Source organism: Prosopis cineraria, unplaced genomic scaffold, assembly GCF_029017545.1.
Source record: "Prosopis cineraria cultivar Desert tree isolate PC_DT_omini unplaced genomic scaffold, ASM2901754v1 PC13, whole genome shotgun sequence".
Lineage (NCBI taxonomy): Eukaryota > Viridiplantae > Streptophyta > Magnoliopsida > Fabales > Fabaceae > Prosopis > Prosopis cineraria.
This window is the reverse complement of record NW_026555344.1, coordinates 2,286,850-2,311,188: the sequence shown is the minus strand read 5'-3', so window position 1 is coordinate 2,311,188 and position 24,339 is coordinate 2,286,850. Positions and strand designations below refer to the sequence as shown.

The following is a 24,339-nucleotide window of genomic DNA, read 5'->3' as shown; positions in this document are numbered from 1 at the left end:
AATTCAATTTGCTCACCACAAAAAGCAACGCAATGTTCATTATGGGGTTATCGTAATAATCATGAAGCTCAAGGCTATTGGATCCAAATGTTTTAATACTTGGGGTTTAAACCGTAATATTTTCATTTGATAGGCCGATACCTGCCCCACGGAAAGCAGCCAATGGGTCGTTAGGAGCATTTAAAGGATAAAATAAAATAAAACTGTGTCGGTGGGTTCATGGACTTTTTTGATTGCCTTGCCACTTGCCAATCCAAGCTTAGCTTTAAGCGTTTAAGGCTCTAACTTTCTTTTGCGCCTAACATAACCTTCTCTGCGAAACCAAACCTTATCCCTCTCTCGAACCCTCTGCCACATCTCGTACACAGCGAAGAAGGAAGGTGGAGTGAAGGATGAGCGGAGACGAATCGTACGGTGCCACAGAGACCCAGTACATACGGAGACATCACAAGCATGAACCCAGGGAGAACCAGTGTACTTCCGCCCTCGTCAAGCACATACGAGCTCCTGTTCACCTTGTAAGTTGCTTGTGTTAATATTGCGATCAGAATTGGTTATTCATCATGGTTGATTTGGCTTCTGAGCTTTTTTGCGATTGGTCGGTCTTAATTTGTTTCGTTTTTCAATGCTTTGACTTTTGCCTTTTCAAGATCTGAGCAATTCCACTCTTCAGCCTTGACGTTTCCCTTTATGGTTTCCTCCTGATTTTGTCTCTTTCTTCATTGTTGATTCTGTCAATCGAAACTCGTGAGACGCTGGGATGGTTTTTGACTTATGTGAATTTCATGTGAGTGGTTATGGAATCGGTTATGGCAACAAATGTCCTTCATTCACATGTCACAACCCTTTCACCTTTTTTTTTTTGTCAGATTTCGCTTAAATTTCAATTGGAATGCGAAAAACGACGAGGATGTTGGCGTTATGAGCATTCTCCCACTTGTGTAGCGCTTTTAAGTTTTTTGCTGACCTGTTTTTTCCCGAAAACCTAGCGAATGGAAAGCATTAATATCTTAATATCTGCTATTTTATCTCCGTTTGTTTTTATGATCAGTTGAACTCTAGGTTTAGGGTCAAGATTATAACGTGCTCCGCATGTGTATTTCATTGTACGTTTCATTATTGGGTGAAATTTGTGGCAGAAGAAAGAAAATAACTGATCTGACTCGAACTATTTTCTTCTGTTAGGTGTGGTCGCTGGTTAGAAGGTTTGATCAGCCTCAGAAGTACAAACCTTTTGTAAGCAGGTGTATCATGCAGGGAGACCTTGGTATTGGGAGCGTGAGAGAAGTGAATGTTAAATCGGGACTTCCTGCTACAACTAGTACTGAGAGGTTGGAACAACTTGACGATGAGGAACACATTCTTTGCGTCAAGATTGTTGGTGGCGACCACAGGCTGCGGGTGTGACTGTTCTTCCCTTTTCCCCCTTTATCATTTTATTCTTCTAAGTGATTCTCATTGCGAAAATAATTGGAAAGGGGGGAATAAACAGAAAAAGTAAACATTTATGTTTTATCTGAATAAAGCGAAGTTTGGGAACCTTCACTCATGGTTATTAAATCTTCTGAAAGTAGTACCCGCATTATTTCTTGCGCTAAAGTGAAGAAAAGACATTGAAAAACTGAAATGCTTGGAAGTTTGGAGAACCACTGTTATGACCCGGTATTCGTGCATGCTATGTCTGTGTGTTTCTTTGCTTTGTAGAAAACACGAGTTTTGTTCTACTGTTTAAATGTATCTTTTCTCTGACTGTTCAGTGTTACTGTTGGAAATGCCACAAGCTACCTCATCCTGATATGATATTCAATTGGTAATAAATATCTGGGATGTTTCCTCTACTTCTTATAATTATGCCATTGACCAGTTTCTGTAATCAAATAGATAAGGAATTGTGTGAAATGAATGGGGAATAGAGAGCCCATGGTTTGTTTCTCGTATTTACTCAATCTGGTATTTTGGTTAGAGTCATCAGACATGCTTGCAACTTGCAAGCACATAAGGTTACCATGCTTTGGAAGATTCCTACATATTGTATGCACTAACTACTGGTATTTCTCTAAATTTTCATAAATGTGCTCGGTACAGGCTAATATGTGAGACGTTCAGTCTTTTCCACTGTTGTGCATATGTATTTGTTAGTTCTTCCCTTCTTTTAAGTTTGCAGGGTGCAATTAAAGTAATAAACGATATTATGTGAATTCTGCAGAACTATTCCTCTATAATCACAGTGCATCCAGAGATCATTGATGGAAGACCTGGAACAATGGTGATTGAATCCTTTGTGGTGGACGTACCTGATGGGAACACCAGGGATGAAACCTGTTACTTTGTGGAGGCGTTGATCAGGTGCAATCTAAGCTCCTTGGCTGATGTCTCCGAGAGGATGGCTGTGCAGGGCCGGACCGATCCCATCAAGCATTAAGTAGGTATGGGTGAACAAGGTCGGGTTGCAACTATTCGATCTGTGGCTTTCTAATCCCAGGTCAGGTGTAGAGATTGGTTGGAGTATTTCTTCCACGTTCTCAGAAGTTTTGGGTGTGGGTTGCTGCCAATTTGTATTTCAATATCAAGGATGCCTTTCCCTACCATCCCTTCTGCATCTGTAGCTTTGTGTAATCTACTTAAGAACAGCTAAGTTTCTCTCCTTCAGTTTTTGCGAGATGAGATTCTCAGCTTCATGAACATGAGAGGATGGGAGCGGGGAAAGTTCCTTGTTCTCTGCTATTCTTCCTGGGGTATCTGCATGGTGGTGTGTTGCTAGGGCTATTTGTAAATATTTATGTTGGAAAAAAGAAAAAAGAAAAAAGAAAAGAAAAGAAAGAGAACTGCAGCCTTTGCTATTTCATGTTCATCAGCAAGATCTCTGTACTGGTAGGAGAAGACCCCTCTTAGTATCCGCTGCCTTTGTTGCTCTTATCTATCTTTCTTGTATAAGTTTAGTGTTACTTGTTTGTAAGTTGATTTATCCACTTTTTTCTTCCCTTTGTTTTTGAAAGCGATTGGTGGAAGCTTCCTCAATAATAGGAGGTGGGATGGTTATTCTAACTATAAGGCATGATTCTAATTGTGAGGTGGTTGCAAATCCAACTTTTTCTATAAAAGAGAGGCCCTGAGGCCCCAGGAAAAGAATAGGGGTGGGGCAGAGTAGGGAGAAATGTAGAAACCAGAGATCATTAGCATGATTTATTGCAATTAGTGGAAGCTTCCTCATAATAAGAGGAGGTAGGATGGTTATTCCAAGGCATGATTTATTGCATTTTTTGGGCTAACATTATTTATTTCAATTCGTAGATTAACAGATAGCAGATTAACATTTTTCTTGGACAAAATTTGATATTTCTCACTGCCCCATTGCTTTTCTCTGAGAAACCATTTTTTCCCTGATATTTTTTAATCCTATCGGAAATCATTGAACTAACTGTACATGGTGCATCTCTTTTTGTGAGGAATATCAAGTTCTATAAACCTATCTTTTCTCTTTTCGTTCCAATTTTATCAGGTGTTCAGGACTTTCAAACCTAGCTTTAAAATTTAGCTCTTTCGTGTGCGCGCGTGTAACTTTTTATGTTTATTTCTTTTTTACACATCTCTTGTCTTTTTTTTAAAGTTTTTTTTTTTGGTTGCATGAAATTGGAAATATTCTTTTGGCATCCAATTTGCAAATTTCCGACTATGGAGAATTTTTACTTTTCTTTTTTGGGTGAAACCGTGAAACCATGGAGGTGATCTTGGTTTCCTTTTTCCCCTTTTGTATTTTTTTTAATTCTTAATAAAGGAAAATGCTGTTATTCATCATCGACGCATGTCTATAATGAAATGTTTACATGAATTGATATTACCATGGCTCTTTTACTTTCACATGTCCATGAATGGGCCATTACGCTTTTCCTTTGGTGAATGAATGGTGTTAAGCTGACATATATGATCATATGACAAAAAATAACTTAAATCATTCATTGTTTTATGGAAAAATCAGTCCCTTAACCCAATATAATTTCAATCAATCTTTTAAAATTGTGAAATTTCACTGCATATTTAGGGAATTGAAATAAAATTAAAGAGATTTCGTTAAAAAAAAAAGAAGTAAAATTAAAGAGATAACTCAATTGATTTTATTGTCTCTAGTGAAGTTATTTGTATGAAGAAGAACTCATGTAAAAAAAATGAACAATTAATATATATATATATATATATTTTTTATATAATGAACAATTAATGTTAGAATGAGAGTTGCAAATTAATGGTAGTGTTATATTATTAATGAGCGATATAAATTTTATTAATTTTAATTGTTTATTTTTCATATATCAGTTGTTCATTTTTCTTACACGAATTGTTCATGCGCTTAACTTCATTAAAAAAAAAAGATTATTTGAGCCATTTCTTAAATTTCATTTTAGTTGCCAAATGTAGTGAGATTTTAGAATTTTAGGGGTTGACTGAAATTATGTTGGGCCAAGGAGGTTGATTGAAATTTTCTCTTATTTTATTAACAAAATCTAATTTCTAATAAATATGTGTTCTGACGAAGGAAAAAAAGAAAAAAAAGAACATGTGCAGCATGAAATAATATTTCTCACTAACATTAACTTTCCGTGAAAGTATTAAAGGCCTGTGAGTAAAATAAAATCGTACAGTAAATAACAAAAAATATAGAAAAAATATAATTTTAGGTCACTGTACTTTGCTAACATTTTGCTATTAGCTCCTATAATTTTTTTTGATATTTTTGATCCCTGCACTTTTATTTTTTGTTATTTTAAATCCCTTCAAGATTCTTATACTTTACTCATAACGAGATCTAAAATAATGAAACAAAAATACAGGGATCAAAAACACAAAAAAAATGCAAAAATTAATAGTAAAACATGAATAAAGTATAAGAATTTAAAGTTATATTTTTTCAAATATATATATATATATATAATGTGTCGTAGAAGAAATTTTGATCCTTCAGATAACGCGATCTTTATGATTTACAAAGAATAAATGACCAATTCTGCATCGTTTTGTCCCCATAAATCACATTTTGCCTTTAGCCCAAAGAGAAGGAACCCACAACCTTGAAGAAATCTTCTTTTGCAATGATAGAGCATAATAACATCATCTATAACTTGTTATTGTTTGTTGGTTGTTTGCTCACAGAATCTAGCATGCTCTTCCTATGATGTATTGGAGTCCCTTTTTGTTGACATATTTTGAACATAAGAAAATGACAATAAACTGCCCTGAGTTCTCTCACCTACATTTCTCATTACCATCTATCATTGCAGGAGCACTTACCATTAACAAAATGGTGAAAGCGACCACCATCCCTAAGGAAAATACTTCGATTTTTAGCCAAAGAGATGTATTTTGCTGCAGCATGACAATCTTGGCAAATTCTTGTGTTCTTAACAACCCTTATAGGTGCCCCACCTTTTGACTTCATCAGTGCATATGTGATTGCCAACTTCTCAGTGTGACTCAGGAGAACCTTCTGCTTCTCATTGTCATCAATGTTTTGATACACACACTTAATATCAGGTACATAACCCAGCTTTCGGATTTCGGAAATCAAATGATATAGCTCAAAATATATGTCCCCTTCTTCTGGATGTGGTTTCCCCTCCGTGGAGAACAGATGAATTGTCTGATTAACTTGTGTCCAGCTCCATACATGTGGGATCTTCAACCCCCGGGCAATCATTGATTCTTTAAGACGCTCCACATCCTCCCAGTGGTTTAAAGCGGAATATAAGTTCATCATCAACACATAATTAGAAGAATTCTGTGGTTCCAACTCAAAAAGATTTTTCGCAGCAACCTCTGCTAGTTTCATGTTGTTGTAAATTCTACAGGATGCAAGAAGAGCACCCCAAATGCTAGCATCTGGCTTTATGGGCATAGTTTGTATGAAATCCCATGCTTCATCAAGATAGCCAGCTTTTCCAAGAAGGTCTACCATGCAAGAGTAGTGCTCAATAGTTGGGTTCAAGTTGTAATCTGTCTTCATACTGTCAAAACACTTCCATCCTTCATCAATTAAACCTGAATTCTTGCAGCCAGAGAGAAGAGCAGTGAAGGTTATAGAATCAGGCTGGATACCCGTTTTGCATAGTTCATCGAAAAGAGTCATTACCTCTTCCCCGTGGCCATAAATGGCATATCCCATCATCATACAATTCCAACAAGGACGTGTTTTGTTCTGAATTCTACTGAAAATATCAATAGCCACTTTCAGTCTACCTGCCTTGCTGTACATGTCAATGAGGGCTGTGGCTGCATAAATGTCATCCGCAAAACCAGTCTTATGCTTAAGCAGTGTATCTCTTCTCCTTTCTTTAAAAAGGATAGGCCTGCACATGCAGATAGTAAGCTGCAAATAGTAGTAGAGTTGGGTTTTACATTTTCTGCTTGCATTTGGCTGAAAAACTTCAAGGCATCCCTGTAATTCTCATTCTGTGAACATCCTGATATAATAGCAGTCCACGAAACCACATTAGGAGTCAATCCTGAACTCTTGATCCGATGAACCACAGCCAAAGCTTTGTCACTATGGCCGCACATTGAATACCCTGACACCAAACTATTCCATGTCACCAAATCAGGTTCTATACCTTCCTCCTTCATCTGAGTTAAAAGTGTTTCGGCATTATTAAACTGGCCCTTGAAGGAATAGCCAGATATCAAAGAATTCCAAGAACAAATGTTTTTGGTCTCTGCATTATCAAACAATGCTTGAGCTTTTTCTAAGGAATCATTCTTGACATACATATCCACCAATGAAGTACACACATAGACATCATAGTCAAGCTTATTTCTTATAACATAACCATGGATTTCTTTCCCTAAAGTGAAGAATCCCAATTCAATGATTGCTTGTATGGCACTAGTGACCGAGCAAGAATCCGGCTTGAAACCACCACTTTGCAGTCTCCGGAAAATGGTGAGGACTGTATTGTATGAGCCCTGAAGAAGATGTGCAGACAAAAGAGAATTCCAAGTTATAATGTCTGGTTTGATAGTCAGTGACTCCATTTTTCGGAAGATATCCCACACATCATTCAAACTGCCAGTGACAGCATGACTTGAAATTATTGAGTTCCATGAAGATATGTTATGATTTTCCATAGAATAGAAAACTGTTCTAGCTAGCTTCAGCTCATTGTTTCTAGAGTACATGCTAATTAAGGAGTTGCAAATGGACACATTTGATTCTAAACCGCATCTTAAAACATACCCATGAATCTGTTTCCCTTCGTTGAGAGCTCTTAGTTTCCCACTAGCTTGAAGCAACTTCACCATGGTTCCACAAGTGGGCTTGGCAGAAGATAGCTGCATCCTATTGAACAATGCTAAAGCTTCTCCCCACCTCTCACTTCTCAAGTTCACTATAATTATTGTATTCCACAAGAAATTTTCATGGTGTGGCGTTTCATCAAACACTTGATTCGCTTTATCTACATTCCAGCACTTCCCATAGAAATTGATCAATGCACAATTCAAGTGCACGTCAAAGTCAAGGCCTCTCTTGATCACACTAGCATGAATTTCCAACCCAAGCCACAAATCCATCAGAGCGGAGCAAATTTTCAAAACAACAGTAAGAGCTCTACTATTTAACTGCACTCCTATATTATGCAATTCCTTGAAGGCCTCCATAATCTCAAGGGGATCACCCCCAAAACTTTCGCACTCCTCCACAAACGAATTCCAGAGAAGATAATTTCTCGTAAAACCTACAAAGAACACTTTCGTTGCACACATAAAACCCCCAAATTCTAAGTAGTACCTGATCAAGCTTTTATCCATGGCATGCAAGTTCCCCTCATATGGCATTTTGAGTATCTGGGCATGCAACACTCTGACAGATTCCAAAGTCCTAATCTGAACCATGTTTTCCAAAAGGTGAAAGCTTGAGGAAAATTTAGGCGATGAAAACTGAGCAGAAGCAATATTTGAGGTGTCTATCATTCCCTGAGAAATTGAAGCACGTGAATGGCTTCGAGGTGCCCATTTGGTTCGTCGATAGGGAACAGAACAAGGATTAAGATGATGAACATGAGCTAGTTTATCCATAGAGCATTGACACCGAGAAGGCAAGAAAAATGCCATTGGACGGTGAATATAATGGGAGGTATAATGTGAATTGAGTCGTTCTCGAATTTTGATTCGTTTCTTTTTATTATTATTATTTTTTACTACAATATTCTGGGAGATGAGATGGCTGTCCGAAGCAAGAAATTGGATTTTGTGGATAAGGTTTATGTTTATCCCAGCGGACCGGGAAAGAATGCCGAACCGGAATTCCTTTGGTTCTTTTCTTTCTCCATTTACTAGGAGAATTATATATAAATTGCAGGTTAAAAAAACCGGTCCCATTTACTTGTAAATATTAAAGTTTAAGAAGTAAATATGGAAGTTTGATTTATAAATAAATTGAAAAAATAATTAATCTTTTTTTATTTCAGAACCGGATTGTAATTCTTCGTTATTTATTTTTTCGCTGGTAAGGGGACTCCCTTATTAGTTCTTATTCCTGTGCAACACTGCTATTGGAGGAAAAACAAAAACTAAGCAAGCTCAATATTAAGAGCTTTATAAATAATATATATATATATATATATATATATTCTGATTCTGACTTGATTTTATCCAAATTAGATGACGTTTAACTTTGAAAAATCAATTGATGAAAAAAAATTTAAAAAAAAATAATGATCGATGAAAGTCGCTCCAGAGGCAAATGCTTGAGCTGACTTCGGAGTATAGATCATGTATCTTGGGTGTGGTTGATTATACTAGTAACAATCATTATTAGACATCAAGTATTTTTTTTCAGTTAAATTCTAAGGAACTATCAGCGTGAACTCTGTTAAGACGTTAATTTTATAAAAAAAGAAAAGTTCGAAAATTTCTTACAAGATAAAATAAAAATGAATGAGGAAACATAATTTACTCTAAAAAGCAGAAACCACCCATGAACCCTACAGTGACCACCGGCACTTGTTTCCCTCACAATCCCAATACGCGGAATAGGTTTTTGGAGATTATATGACGAAGAAGTCGAAAGTTAACCCATACTGGTTTCTTTTTGGTTTACCCAGTGAGCCACGTCATCAATATCTGAATGTCACTCAACCATCTCTCTGATGTCAATCAAATAGATCACCTGAAAACACACCAAAGCAGAGTGAGACTATTTTTGTTGGAGAAGATGAAACTACATTATCATGAGTTGCTACTTGGGAAGGGCTTGAAGAAGAGAAGAAGCAAGTAAGATACATATTAGGGAGTGAGCAAAGCACAGGTTGTTGATGGCCTCCCGAAGGCTTCCGGCTTCTTATGTTCCCTGGCAGCGCAGGAAAGTGGAAGCCTTTGAGGGGACATGAACAATAAGCACTTTGACAACACTGCCCTTTTCTGCTCACCGCTCCCCCGCCTGGCCACCTATTTATGTACAGGCCTTCTCCTACCTACGCTCATAGATAGAGGCATAATTAAAGTTTTAAAAATTAGACCGAACATTAAACAAATTGAGATAATGGCTCATGGTTCAATGGTCGAATCAGAGTTGAATCGTGGTCAAACCGATAAATAATAAATTAATATAAAATAATTTACATTTAAAACCTATTAATTAAATTTCTATATAGATATAAAAATGTCATTTAAAATGAAAAAATCACAAATATTAATATCTAATTCATAATATACCTGCAAAATCCATAACATAACAATCTAACATCAAAGGAAAAATAATCCACCATCCTTACACAAGCTTAACCTGTAATTATTACATTCTTCCCAAGTCTGAAATGAAAACTGAAAATCATTAATCCATAGCAACACACATTCAAAATCAGGATCCAAACATTAATCATCACCATAAAACTCATCCAAGTTGTGTGGCTAGAGAGGCTTAACGAGCGTGTTTGATTTTATTTTCAGCTCTAAAAGCAGGTCTGAAGGAGAATCGGTCACTCAAAAATAAGAAGAGGAAGAAATCTGAAGGGCAAAGTTCTGCGTCACGTGCTACGGTTGTGGATTAGGCCGTCGCGGCGTATATATCTGACATGCCTGGAGGGGTGCTCTTCGTGTTATGCACCAAGACACATTGTGCGTCCGCTGCGGCGCATGGACACTTTTCTAAAAAAATAAATCTGTCTACAGCTTGTGAAAATGAGAAGAAAGGGAGAGATTCGAGAGAGCATCTGAAGAGCTGTGTTAGGGCTAGAGGAAATCAACTATTAAGAGTATTTTAGAGTTTATAAATATTAAAGTTCTCGCTCATATTTGTCATTAAAAAATTAAGTGAAGTATCCCCCAAAAAAACAGCCCTTGCTTGTCCATGAACTTGCTAATCACTGCGCTAACGAAGTCCCCTTGACATTTTGAGAGATGCGGAAAACTAGATTGGCTGTATGCATACAGTTTAGGGTAATTCAATAGGGAGTTCTTTCAATTGGTTGAACTCTTTTTCTTTTTTTCCCTTTGTTTTTTTTCTAAGATACATCAATTGGTGGAACTCTCACCATTAGGCCTACCTCGATGTTCTCACTATGTTATTTATTAAGAAGGTGAAAATCTCAGAGTAAACTTAAGGATTAAAAGGCTCTGAGTCTCTTGAAATCATTTCTGCCTGCTCCATAACATTGAATCAGATTAAAGGATTTTTGAAACCCTACAAGACTACTTTACAGTGCCCGTAAGCTTGGGATTACGTACAATCGTAAGTATTCCACGAAAAAAAAAATGCAAATATATCTTTTGCATCCTGAAGTTGATTGTTTTGTTAAATTAACAGGGAAATTGAAAGAAAAATAAATACATGGAGCCTTGGACTCCAGAAGTTGGACATCACTATAATATTTAAGCTGTTCTTTCGGCCAGCCATTGATTTATTCCATTTGCCCCAATAAACGCAAAACATATATTATAAAGATAGCAATGTTTAGTCAAGTAACTAGAAGAGCTAATCGAGCATTCTTTTTTGATCTGAACGTAATATAAGCTGTTTTTCATGTTTACAGAACACCATAGGGGCTGTTGATGAGCAGTGTAGGATCTCCCCCCCCCCCCCTATTGGTAAGATGACGGATATTCTTCCAAGGTAGTGACGTCAAACTCTGGTTTTTCAGTAGGTTCAAAAGCAGGTTAAGAAGTTAGATGCCTTCTTGATTTACAAATTGAAGCATGCAAGCTCTTCTATAAGTTTACCAGCGTTCTCTAGGACGACCATCAGGGAATGCAGGAACAAGCACCTCTTCATCTTTAGGTGTTGAGTTTTCTTCTTGTTTAATTGGTCTTTTTAGTCCAATCTCCAGACTTTCATTATCCTCATCAAAATCTGGGGGTGTCTCATCATCTTCATCACTCCAGTCCTCATCGTCATCGTCATCTTCATCTTCAAATTCATCATCACTTAAAAAGATTTCAGGATCAGACCACTCATTCCCCTCTTCGCCACTTTCATCTTCTCTGTCATCGGTCCCTTCCATTCCATCTCTGTCTGTTTCGGGAGCACTCCCCTTGCGAAATCGTGGAACAGCAACCAAAGAACGAAGCTTTTCCTTTATAAGCAAAAATCGGTCCTTCTCTATTAACTGTGAATCACGATAGGCTTCTCTCAGAAACACAGAATCCCTGTCTCCTTTCAGAGAGACATAAAACATATCAGGATGCCTGATCAACATCCCTCTTAGCTGCTGAGAGAATCTGAACTCCTCTCGAAAATGAGTAAGGTGATCAACAAGGGTTCGTTTCTCAAGAGTGAGGCTCAAAATCTCATGAACAACTCCACAAGCATGCTTCTCCTTCTCCCGTGACCCAGGCCTCAGCCCTGAGAAATCTGAGTATGGTGAAATGTAAGGCATGTCTCTGAACTGCATCAACTTCCTAATCTCACCCTTTGACAGATGAAGACCCTTAGGGAGCTTTACTCTATTGAATTTGGCAGGCCTGTCTATAATTAAATTTTTTTCTTCTAGTTCTTTAATTCGATTTTCCTCTGCAGATAGCTCAGCGGCTGAAACAGCAAGCTCTGGATCCCAATGACTTAATTCCAGTGCAGGGCCTCGCTCAGTTGCAACAACTTTGAAGTACTGTGGATACCGATGACAAATTGTTTCACGAAATTCGTGCGGGAGTCCCAAATCAGTCCTCAGATGAGCAATCTTCTCCAACAATATCCGCTTTTCCAGTGACATCATTAACAATTTCCTCAGCTTCACAACTAACAAATCCTCCATTTCATTTCTAATCTTCAACTCCTCAAAATAAAGCCGTTCAGCTTCTGGTGTTAATTTAAATTTCAGAGAGTAAACTCCCTCCTCCATAATCTGAAAAACTGCTGGGAATTTCTTCAACAATGCAATAAACCGCCGCTTTTTTTGGAGACCCAATTCTCTTCGAAATTTACCCAGCTGCCGAAGCGACATAATTCGATCAGGTTGACTAACTAGAATCTTCCTTATCTTCAAGACCAATTTCAGCTTCTTGTCCCTCTGTATCACGTTGTCAAAGGGAATTTCTTTCCTCCTCTTCACTGCCGCTCTAATTGGGCCAGTTAGGGGATGAACTTTTCTAAGATTAACCAAGTTCACATTTTCCTGAGACAATACCAAATTCCTCCCCCAAAATTGCGACCTTTCTACCGAAACCATTAAAGGGGAGTGGTGGGGTTTCGCAAAAGGCATTGGTTTTTCATGTAAAGGAAACGTGTTTGATATAAAGAATGGTAAAGAAGTAGGCGAATAAGTTTTGGGCGAAGGAAACATCATATGCGTATCCATCTAACTACCTTTGGAATCCGGAGAGAGACAGGATAAAATCGAAACTAGTCAAGAAATAATTCCAGAAAGAGAAAATTTTGAGGGGAAAGAGACACATAGACTCACCGGGGTGAGCCCTTAGGTCAAGTAAAATTTCCGGGCTGCAACTGGTGCCGACGAGGATATGGATACTTGCTCAGGGTTTATCCGCAAAACTCAAAAACCCTTCGCATCCTCGCATAGATACGCTTTACTGAGAGGTCCGAGCCCTCTTATTGTCATTTTCCTCAGCGGCACTCAAAATCTTCAAACCCAGTGGACTCAAACAACCAGTCGGTCCATAATGTGCCACCTCATAAAAATTTTTAAAAAATAATAAATACAGTAAAGTTAAAAAAAAAATTTAACGATAACTATGCCCTGGCAAAATTTTCTTCATAAAAAAAAAATCAAGGATACTTGATTTAATTGATCAAAGAAATTGAATTATCTTATCCTAAAATCTCAAGTTAAAATCCTAAAATATATAATTATATTAAATAAATATGTTAAAGATATCATCCAAATGCACGCGAGGCATATGTTAGAAATAATGATCCCCCACTATGAGGTTTTAGATTAGTCTTGATAAATGATAGTAATATTTTCAAATTTTCTAGAATCTCAAACGATGAAATCAAAAATAAAAAAAATTAAAAAGGAGGTTGTAAAAATTGATTAGACAACTGCAAAATTTCTATTAGCAATTGAATCAATATTTACAACTCAATTTTTAAATTTTTTTATGAAATATAACTATCATTAATTTTTTAGGACTTTACTATAATTTTTCATTTTTTTAAAAATTAAATGACATATTTATTTTAAATTTTTTTTTTGAGGATGCTGGATATTTTAAACTTTTATTTAAAGGTTCTTTTACACAAAAAACTTTTAAAAAAAGAAAGCAATTTTATCTTACCATTAGGTTTGATTATAAGTTGATCTTGTATTTGACTTGTAGTGCCACATGGCAACCATGTGGCATTTTAAAATTTTTAAAAAATATGTGGATGTAATTTCCTCTTTCTCTTTTAGATCTTCAATCACGGAGTTCCACTTCTTCTACCTTCGTTTCCTTTCACCTGAACCACCACCACCTTGAATACTTACTCCCTCCGACCACCCCTACTACCTTGTATATTCTTAGAAAAAGATGACCAACTTTAAATCAATATATATATATATATATATATTGTAGAAAATCATTGATTGGTTAGAATTTCTTTGATGCTATTGGTTCATTCATTGATTCATTTTATTTGTCATATATCTCATTATTAAATTTTAAATATAAAACTCAAGTTCTATAGTAACTCTATTCATCTTAACTTTTTCATTTATCTCGTGTCTCTCAATTTTTTTAATTTCTATCTTTAAGAATTCATATATTAAATTCTAAATATCAAATTCAATTTTTATAGGAGTATTAACTCCATTCGTTTCAGCTTTTTTATTTATCTCATATATCTCAATATTCTCTGATCTTTATGTTTAAGAATTCATGTATCTTATTGTTAAATTTTAAATATTAAATTCAAGTTTTATGGAAATTGTAACTCCATCTATCTCAACTTTTTCATTTATCTAGCATCTTTTAATATTTTTCAGTCTCTATCTTTAAAAATTTATGTATTTCATTATTAAATTTTAAATATAAAGTTTAAGTTTTACGAGAACAGTAAGTCTATCTGTCTCAACTTTTTTATTTATCTTGTGTCTCTCAATATTCTCTCATCTCTATCTTTAAGAATTCATGTATTTTATTATTAAATTTTAAATATAAAATTTAAATTTTGTCGGAGTAGTAACTCCATTCATCTCAACTTTTTCATTTATCTCACATCTCTCATTATTTTTCAGTTTCTATCTTTAAAAATTCATGTATCTCATTATTAAATTTTAAATATAAAATTTAAATTTTACGGGAGTAGTAACTCCATCTGTCTCAACTTTTTCATTTATTTCACATATCTCAATATTCTCTAATTTCTATCTTTAAAAATTTATATATCTTATTATTAAATTTTAAATATAAAATTTAAATTTTACATGAGTAATAATTCCATTTGTCTCAGCTTTTTTTTAGAGTGCCAATGGCATGCACTTGAGTATTTGAGGAAGTTTGTTATACCTCTTAGCGAGCATCTGTGTTATTAAACCTTAGCAATTTACAAAGATTAATTTGCTCACTTTTAAATTATTAGACATATAATTATATACAATTTCAATGAAAAAAATATTTGTGTTACAATTTTTTTGACAATACGCTATAAGCATGAAATAAAAATAAGAAATATAATTATGTTTTATATATTTCAAATATAAAAAAAAAGTTCATAATTCACATTTTTTACATCATTTAAAAAAATAAAAGGATACTTATCCAAAAGTTTTCGCACCATAATCATGTATAATAGAATCATTAAAAATTTGATTTTTTTAAATTATATTTATAATTTACTATAGGCTTTAAAAATAAAGACAATATATATGTGAACAAAATATTGAAGAAGAAGGAAAATAATTAAATAGAGAAACTTTCAAAAATTTAACAATCTTAAATGTGTTGATATAAATAGTATCTAAGGTGTTTGTTTCAAATTTTTTAAATCCAACTCATACAACGCATGAAAAACAGTCTAGTTTAGATCTAAAATCCAAAGCGTTTAGGAACTCAAAATGAAATTTGTAGACGCTGATATTGTCTTCAACCTAGAACTCACAAATTTAACTAAAGTGATCCTAAAAACTAGATCAGTAAAAAAAGCAATGCCCAAATAGAAGAGGCACAAATAAAAGAGATCAAACTCATCAATTCAATTAGTAGGGTGAACAACCATGCGGCTTCACCATAAAGTTTTGGAAAAAAAATGTCTAGCATCAAGAGAAAGCTACACGAATTCACCTAATCTGAGAAAAAATATACAGACATGTGTGGTTTTAATCAAACACAGACTCTTTCAAAACCACAAAATCTAAAGAAGTAGAATACAAGAAATCACCAATTTAATTGGAAGCACGACTAAAAACCCAACTTGAAAATGGGGGCAATTTAGAGATATAAAAAATAGGGAGATGAACCTAGCTCCATGAAACTCGAACAATGGGTTAGAAGAAAGTTACAGAACAAATCCAGATCGTTAACACCTTAAAAGCAGAAAAATCAAACCTTTTTTTTTTATTGTCATCCTCTTCTCTTACTCCATCTCATCCATTCTTTCCCCCTCATCATTATACATCCAACTCTATAATTCATCTGCTTTCTTCTCCAACTCTATCTCAATGAACGACATCATATCGTGGCTTAACGGTTACGAGGATCATTAGATGGTGTATGTGTGATTACTGACAAGCTTTTCTGAGTGGAAATCAAGTAGAGGGCATTGCATCTATGTTAGAAAAGAGTGGGATCCATTTATTTGGATGGTGAAAGGTGGCATTTAGGGGAATGTTCCTTCAAGGTTTGAAGCTTCAGATATGGTGAAAGGAAGGAGCCTTTGACACGCCATGCTCTACTCTCAAATGAAGGAGGGATCGATTCCCACTCCTTACTTTGCTCTCAAATGAAGGGTTCAAAGCTTCACTTGTCTAATTAAGGAAGGAAAAAGATGGAGAAGAGAAGTCGATGAAGGAAGAAAAGGAGGTAGAGAAGCTTGAAAGCCACATGTGATTCTTCTTCTTCCTCTTTAAGTTTTTTAAAGTATGCCATGCGGTAAAACACAGTCAACTGACGGTTAAATCCGATGGCAAAGCAAAATTGCTCCCCTTTAAAAGTTCCTAAATAAAAAAATTCCAAACAAAAATTTAAGATATTTAATACTCCTGAAAAAAAAAGTTGCAAAGTAAATAAGCTCTTTAATCCTTTTTTAAATCTGTATAATGTGGCACACTATGGATCAATGAATTATTTAATGCATAGGATTTGAAGATTACAAGAGACGTTAAGAAAATGAATAATGAGAGGATCTGATCACCTACGGAGAAGAGCTGATGATTGAAGACACTGCTTATGAGCATGAAAAATTTGGATACAGGACAAGATGGCACTAGACGACGACATTTTGTTGTTGAGTTAGATGTAGAAAAACGACATCGTTTTAGCGGCAAGAACTTAGGGCTCGTTTGGTATGATGGAATTTAAAGGGTAAAAATAGATATGGAGATGTAATTGAAATTTTTTTACATTTAGTTGATTAAGATGAAGTTGAATTTGACTTTCACATGAAAACCATTTCTATCAAAATTGATGGAATTGGGTTACATAAAAAAAAAGTAGTCAATTTTGCAATTCCATGTATCCTCTTTCAGTTTTTACCCTTTCTCTCGTCTCCCCTCACACCTTTTCATGAGTGAATGATACCGACCTTCTCAACATTGGTAGTGAAGATCAACCTTCAATGTTCGATCTCCAAACTCTATTGCTTAGCCACCGTCGCTTGTTTTCCAACATCAACAACCTCCTCCCTTACTAATTCTACTTCCACCACTCTCTGTCATTTTGTCTTCTTCCCTTTCTCTTATCAATTCGTAAAGAGAAGTTGTCGAGGGTGCTATGGGTTTTGTTCTTCACTGATTCACTTTGTTGGTTCTTGCTTTTGTAACTATCTGGTTAGCGATTGAAACCTTAGTGCATCTAAGGAAGTCCTCAGCGATGGCAGCGACATTGCCATGGGCAATTAGTTTTCAGAACCTCAATGATGTCATCATCTTCCTTTGTGCCATCTCTTGCTTCCACCTATTTGAATCAATTGTTAATGGAGGTTGCATCTGCAATTTCTAATGGATCATGATTTTTGCATAAATGTATTTTACTTAATTTTTGCTTGCATAAATGCATTTGCTTCGATTCAAATGATATGGGTTGGGGCAAATTTTTTAAAATGAGAGACATTTTAGTCTTTTCATATTTTTAATATTAATATTTAATAAAAATATTTTTTTAATTTTATGAATATATCAAATATATTTTTAAATTTCATATCCACTTTCACATTTATATTCATTTTTACTTTTATGTTAATTTTTATTTTTATCAAAGTTATTTTCATTGTACCAAACGAAGCATTAGGCATTGAACAGCTCAGAGCTCGGACTGCAAAGGTGCAAAGCTACTGGTCCCGTTACTTCCGACATGGCCAAGAAACGAGAACGTCGATCCGCGCCGAGTTCAGCCAACAGCGATAACCGTGTCGAATCGTCCACCCGACGCGATAAACGGGGTGACTCGGTTTCAGGTTGCAAACTCGTTTCCTTCTTGGTCCTCTTCTTCATCGCGTCTTCCACCATTTCCGTGATCGTGTACCAGTTTAAGTACTCTCATACGCACACATATCAACAAGACATTGTGAAAGCCGATTTAAGTTGCCAAGATGTGCTGACTGTAAGTCGTGCCAAAGACTGATTCCACTGTTTAATCGGCGAGAAAGTTTTTGAGGAAAAGGAGATTAGTGATTAGGAGATTTCTCTTTCATTTAAATTAACTGTCATGTTCGGGGAGGCATTTTCTTTTCTGAAAATTTGGCTGCCAAACAGGGTGTAAGAGAGAGTTCAGCTTTTATAATACCTAACTTCGTGATTTTGCAAGGTATTAGGAGAATTCGAAAGTATCAGAAAATACTTCTCGACGGCACTATGATTATCCTGTGCTTGGCTACGTTACTCCGTGGTATGTTTTTGTAGCTTCTCGTTGAGTTTGCCGCAAAAAAAAAAAAAAAAAACAAACTTAGTAATATTCTCGATTCCTTGTGCAGGGGCCACTCTAAACTTAGTACTTTTAAAATAGAACTCTGATACCTGACATGTAATACTTGTTACTTAATGAGGAAATCGTATAACCTTATTTGAACCTAGTTTCTAACATTCAAGTGCTGCTGAAAATGGTTATTAGCATACTAGAGTTTGGTCTTGGAAGGTGATCCTTTTGAAGAAGGAAAACGACTTTATAGTATGCACGCTATTCATTACAAGAGCCATGTTTTTGTAAAAGGCATGTATCCTTTAGCATTGCTTGTTTAGGTGATGCACTCAAAGAAAAATCGTCATATATTGGTAATTAAAATTCAATTCTGATTGTATATATTCTAGCCGGATACTTTCCTCTATGAACAATTCCCCCCATTGAAGGCATCTTCACATTATGTATCTTTATGTGTTAAATATTGCAGGAATTCCAAGGGTTATGAATTGGCAAAACGTTTCAACTCAAAGTTCACACATTTATCACCTGTTTGGTATGAGTTGAAGAGGTAATCAATAAGTCCAAGATGACTTACTGAAGAATAGGAGGAATGAGGGTGTTATATGCTAAGGTTTTCTTTGCAAATTAATGTTTCAAACAGATATTATAACCAAAGGGATCATCTGAATTTTCTTCATTGTAGAGGAATTTTAAGTGTATATTAATAAAGGCTGGGGGTTAATTAGAAAGTTTCTATTAAATTATCATCATCATCATTATCTTGCTCTATTGTTTGCTTCATCAATTCTCATTGCCAGCCAACAGAATAGCTTAGTTTTGAAGGGAAGACATAATGCTGACAAGGGATGGATCTCAGAGCTTAAAAATACACGAGATGCTTTGGTAAGAATAAGTAAATCTCATGATTGTGGATTTTGCCATCATTGAATTGACTTCATCCTCGGTCAACTCATTAATTTTGCTCATAGCTGATTTTAATTTTGAAAGCTATACAGTTGATGATATTCTTGATTGTGGATTTCTAAACAAAAAAGCAGAACGTCAGAATTGAATTGGGGAATTATGTATGAATTTGCTGATGGGAGTGGTGGTGATTTAGGAAGTTGGTTTGGATTTGGTTCACTGTGTTCAATCTCTTATCCATTCAAATATTTGGCCACTTTAAACCCTGTAATAGAATGTGACACCTTAAATGACTAAGAACAAAAAGTAACTTGAAAATTCACATCTAGAAATGGAATATTTTCCAAGCCTCAAAGATTGCAATCTTCTTATTGCCACTATCCCCGATGTAAGTCATGTTGAATGCTTTGTTACTGTCCCTTAGCCAAGAGTGATTGTGATGAATTTCATTATCTTTTACCACTTGCCCTCTCAGAACTTAGTAACGAATAAGGATACTGATAGAACCCAACTCTAAAATTAAATGCACAACAACATAAAACTATAAAACCAGCAATTAATGAGGGAAATGCTGAGGTTTTGCTATTAATGATTGAATAACCGAATTAGTGTTACAAAAGGACTTTCACTGATTCTGGCCAAAACCCTATTCCCTATTCAGTACCAAGATTACAAGAACAAATGTTGAAACAGCCCCTCGCTGGTTTTTCGAGAGACCAGGACTCTCCTCACTTGTATCTTCTCTCCAAAACATTCTTCATGACTCCTTCCCAAAACAAAGTACAATATTAAAGCAACCCAAAAGTAACTCTAGCTTCTATGCTGAGTCTACAGCCACTTCACAAGTATCATGACTTCTCCCTATTTTCAGGACCCTTAGTGCAATAACCTTAAACTGCTGGATCTTTCCTCTCTGTCCCTTGTCTCCCCCTCAATTTCCTCTCATATGTCTTGATAAGTTTTCCAGCTCTATCAGATACACGTGTTACCTCTTCTTTGACCACCTTTATTTAAGGCTAGTTTAATAGTTTGTGATACCTTGCATTTATTTATCTGCCTTTGAATATTGTTCTCCTCTTCTTTAACTCTGACCTTATTTAACTTTACATGCAGATTTTGCCTAGAGTTGTCTTGGAAGCATCGCCAGTAGAGTTGTTGACAAAGAAGAAACAAAGGAACAAAGCTATTAACCTTATAATCACAGAGTGCAAGTAAAGATCCTATCTTTCTTCTGGACTCATCTTTTTAGACAATTTCAGAATCTGTATGCTAGGAAAATCCAAACATCTAAACCTGAAAAAGGAAGAGTTGTCTATCATTGAACTGCTATTATGAATCTTCATTAAAAATCTATACATAATGCCTTTTATTTCTTGTTAAATTCTGTACACTGATCCATCTTTTATGTGGATACTCTCTGCCTGTAGGGAAATGGGATATGATGGTATTGTCTTGGAATCTTGGTCGAGATGGGTAGCTTATGGGATCTTGCATGAGCCAAACATGCGAAATTTGGTGAGTAGTTCATCCTTTTCATCATTACCAAAGACTTTTATTGGGCAAAATTATTGTTTGGAGGTTGGAACTCTGTTTTAAATAATATAGGGCTAATATTCAGTTTACGCTTTTTTCATGGATATGGCTACTAATTGTCGAAGTACCATTCTGCTTCCTAGGTTTAGGCACTTCGTCTAATGGTATTACTGTTGGTCAAAAAGAATCTACTAGTTATATTACATATTGATGGTTTAAAATTTTATGGTCTTTAAATTCAGTCTAAATAGTTCCCTTTTCACATGTATCTTTATTTGGCTATTTATCTGCAAATTATTTGGACTTGTTTCTTTTTTGGTATCTTTTCACCTGCATGCCTGAGACATATTTTAATGCTGTCATTCTCTCAGCATATAGGCAAATAGAACGTTATAAGCCCAACGGTTATGTTTTCCATGGGCCACAGTTCAACATTTTGCTCATGATAGTACTTGATGTTGTGCTTTTCCTTTTTTTCAAGTACAGGCGTTGCTGTTTATAAAACACCTTGGAGAAGCTTTGCATTCTGCATCAGGCAGAAATGTTGAACAGCAGTTGCAGTTGATTTATGTCATAGGCCCACCATCTTCAGAGAAGCTCCAAGAGCATGACTTTGGTCCAAAAGATCTTGAGAGCTTGAGTGAAGCTGTGGATGGATTTTCTTTAATGACATATGACTTCTCCAGTCCTCATAACCCAGGCCCTAATGCACCATTGAAGTGGATTCAGTTTACTTTGAATCTGCTTCTTAGCACCCCTGGCCACAGAGCCAAGAGCCTCACCAATAAGATACTCCTTGGCATCAACTTTTATGGAAATGATTTCTCCCTTTCCAGAGGTTTCTGCTTGCTTTGATTCCTTGATTTACATGCAGTATATGCATAGCTTGATTCTTTTCCGGAGGTGCACCTTATCAAGGTCTACCATTTTTTTTGGTTTATCTGTCAATTTATAAGACCGTGCTATTTCATCCCCAACTGTTGGAGATGATTGAATAGGACTTTTGTCATCCTTGGTGGATTTGAGTATATTACTTACAAAGCCATTATTGCACTAGATCTTGCACGTTTTTATTTTGGGGGCTTCTGATAGGATAAGACTTTGATTAAGCACATAAAAATATAGCATATGTAGGTACTCTTTTTTTTTTTTTTAAATCAATTGAGTTGAATTTTTTCCCTACGTGTCATGTTTTCATGTTTTTTTTAATTAAAAAACCAGGATGATCTTAAAAAGCACACCTAAAGCCTTTTCATTTTTTACACAATTAATCAATTAGATAATTATGTGGATTGCATGAGTCTGAGAAATGAGCCAGTTGTTTGTGGCTTGTAAAGAGTATGATCTGATCTCTTATAGATTTGATAATTTATATTTATATTGATATTGACGGGAACTTTGCACGATATTTTACTCTCTCTTTTTAGCATTCAAAAAATTAATGCAGGCATCTTTGTTGTTCATTAAAATTTGGAAGTGCAGGTTCAGGAGGGGGAGCTATTCTCGGAAGGGATTACCTATCACTTTTGGAGAAGCACCGCCCTTTACTACAGTGGGATGAGAATAGTGGTGAGCATTTCTTCTTTTACATTGACGACGAGGATAATAAGCACGTCGTGTTCTATCCTTCTTTAAAGTCAATTTCTTTGCGCCTAGAGGAAGCCCGTTTATGGGGATGTGGTATTTCAATCTGGGAAATTGGCCAAGGTTTGGATTACTTTTTTGATCTTCTATGAAAGCGACAAACAGCAGGTTTTAATATTACCCATTACTCAGGCTGGAGCTTGTTTGTTTAAAAAGCTTTGTTATTTGTCCAAGATTCCAAGTGACTGCGTTTGTCCTGTTGAGATTTGTTCTTTGTCTTATGGTAATTTTTTGAGTTGATAGTTCTCTTCTTAAACGATCTTTCTTTTGATCTTTCATATGTCAACAGTTGTGTTTCTTTCTTTCTTTTATTGTCTAAATCGGCTTTGGCTATTTAAGATTAAAAAAAAAAAAATACTGTCTCCTAGTACAAACTTCTGTTGTTGACATGAAGTCAGTTGTTTGATTAATTTATAAAACTAATAATGGTAAAGAGGACTTTTAAAGAGAGAAAGAAAGTTATTTTGATTAACAATTGCTCCTTTTGATTTTCCCCCTTGTCAATATGAGCGCTGAACATTATTGAAAATTGGTGATGTCACCTTTTGTTGTTGAAACAACAATAGCGCATTTAGTTGACACTTCTGCTCAGCAGCTCCGTGTAAATTTGGAAGAAAAAAAATGTGGGAACAAGTTAAAACTACGTTATTACTTTAGCTTTTGACAAAATGTGATTTTGGTTTGTTCTACTTTGTTCTACTTCTAATTATTTTCACCCAGACATCGTTTAGGAGCTTCAACTGTGGTTGGAATTACATGATCAAACAGGTGGCAAACGAACAGATGGAGGGTAGTTCTAAAATAATGTGAAAATGGTGTGTGTGTGTGTGTGTGTGTGTGTGTGTGTGTGTAAGACAGGGATAACTGGAAAACTAAATTTTGATTTTATCAATAAAAATTGATTCGGTTGATGAAGGATTTGATTTATAACTTAGATTGTGAAATCAAATCTCAATGTCAATATAAGAATTTTGCTGGTTGATTATCTGTAATTATCTTTATAATTGCTTTGGCTCTGGAAGCCTGCCTCTCTGACGAGCTTGTATGATCTAACTCATTTAAGCTTTTCTCACATAAGAAAACTAAATTATGATTTCAAATTTCATTGTTGAATAATGTACAATTAATAATTTTTTAAATTCTCCAAACAAAACTTATTTTGTATTCTTTTTTGTTTGCTAAAGAGTGGAATTATAACGGCAATAACCTCGTGTAGTACACATCATGTAACAACAAAATTCATCTGTGTCTTCAAAATCTCTTGAGGGGGCAGTTTTTGTTACTGATGAAAAACACTTTAGTTTTTTTTATAATTATAATATCAAAATCAATGCATGTTAACATTCAATATAAAACATAGAAAATTCACGATTTAATTTTTTGGCCAAGGAAGTACTCCATTCTATTAATCATAGAAAGTGTCACCGAACAAATACAACGAGCAAAGCGTCAAAAACACAGCAAAAGCAGAACATACAAGAATGACATAAACAGATCAACCAACGTCAATACCTGAGGAAGAAGGCACGTCCAAGGTTAAAGACATTCCATGGGTCACAGCATCCTTAGCTAGAACCAGGGACAAAAGAGGTAATGGTGAAAACACCCATCCATCGGATTCACTTCCTTGAGAGAGAGAGGCAGCTGCAAAATTACTTTCGCACAGAACAAAGGTGATAGAAAACCTAGCTTTGGTAGCCATGAGACTGATAATATCATCAATAATGCTCCTGCATCTCCAATCACCAAGATCAGGTTGGCCCA

At 35.4% G+C, this 24,339-nt stretch overlaps 4 protein-coding genes and 1 long non-coding RNA gene across 5 annotated transcripts; 2 read left to right on the top strand and 3 right to left on the bottom strand.

The window, feature by feature from the left end:
- Window positions 1–264: 264 nt before the first annotated feature.
- LOC129289791 (abscisic acid receptor PYL9-like) lies at window positions 265–3,051 on the top strand. The gene is made up of 3 exons (XM_054926554.1): window positions 265–518; window positions 1,186–1,401; window positions 2,207–3,051. The coding sequence occupies exons 1-3, from the start codon at window positions 393–395 to the stop codon at window positions 2,420–2,422; spliced, it is 558 nt and encodes a 185-aa protein (XP_054782529.1). The 5' UTR covers window positions 265–392; the 3' UTR covers window positions 2,423–3,051.
- Window positions 3,052–4,936: 1,885 nt separating this feature from the next.
- Window positions 4,937–8,323, bottom strand: LOC129290383 (pentatricopeptide repeat-containing protein At4g01030, mitochondrial). Its single transcript, XM_054927141.1, is given in 2 exon segments — window positions 4,937–6,277; window positions 6,280–8,323. Coding segments are annotated over 2 exon segments (2,841 nt in total). The 5' UTR covers window positions 8,098–8,323; the 3' UTR covers window positions 4,937–5,254.
- A 530-nt stretch (window positions 8,324–8,853) lies between these two features.
- LOC129290557 (uncharacterized) lies at window positions 8,854–9,363 on the bottom strand. The gene is made up of 2 exons (XR_008588446.1): window positions 9,268–9,363; window positions 8,854–9,154 (listed from the first exon to the last, which is right to left on the bottom strand). It is a non-coding gene; the product is annotated as an uncharacterized LOC129290557 (long non-coding RNA).
- Window positions 9,364–10,848: 1,485 nt separating this feature from the next.
- LOC129291187 (protein WHAT'S THIS FACTOR 1 homolog, chloroplastic) lies at window positions 10,849–13,003 on the bottom strand. The gene has a single exon (XM_054928424.1). It carries the CDS (start codon window positions 12,774–12,776, stop codon window positions 11,199–11,201), a length of 1,578 nt encoding a protein of 525 aa, XP_054784399.1. The 5' UTR covers window positions 12,777–13,003; the 3' UTR covers window positions 10,849–11,198.
- A 4,866-nt stretch (window positions 13,004–17,869) lies between these two features.
- On the top strand, window positions 17,870–22,861 carry LOC129290263 (uncharacterized). Its single transcript, XM_054926984.1, has 8 exons — window positions 17,870–18,177; window positions 18,389–18,462; window positions 18,962–19,042; window positions 19,293–19,377; window positions 20,512–20,609; window positions 20,826–20,913; window positions 21,418–21,769; window positions 22,414–22,861. The coding sequence occupies exons 1-8, from the start codon at window positions 17,929–17,931 to the stop codon at window positions 22,665–22,667; spliced, it is 1,281 nt and encodes a 426-aa protein (XP_054782959.1). The 5' UTR covers window positions 17,870–17,928; the 3' UTR covers window positions 22,668–22,861.
- Window positions 22,862–24,339: the final 1,478 nt, after the last annotated feature.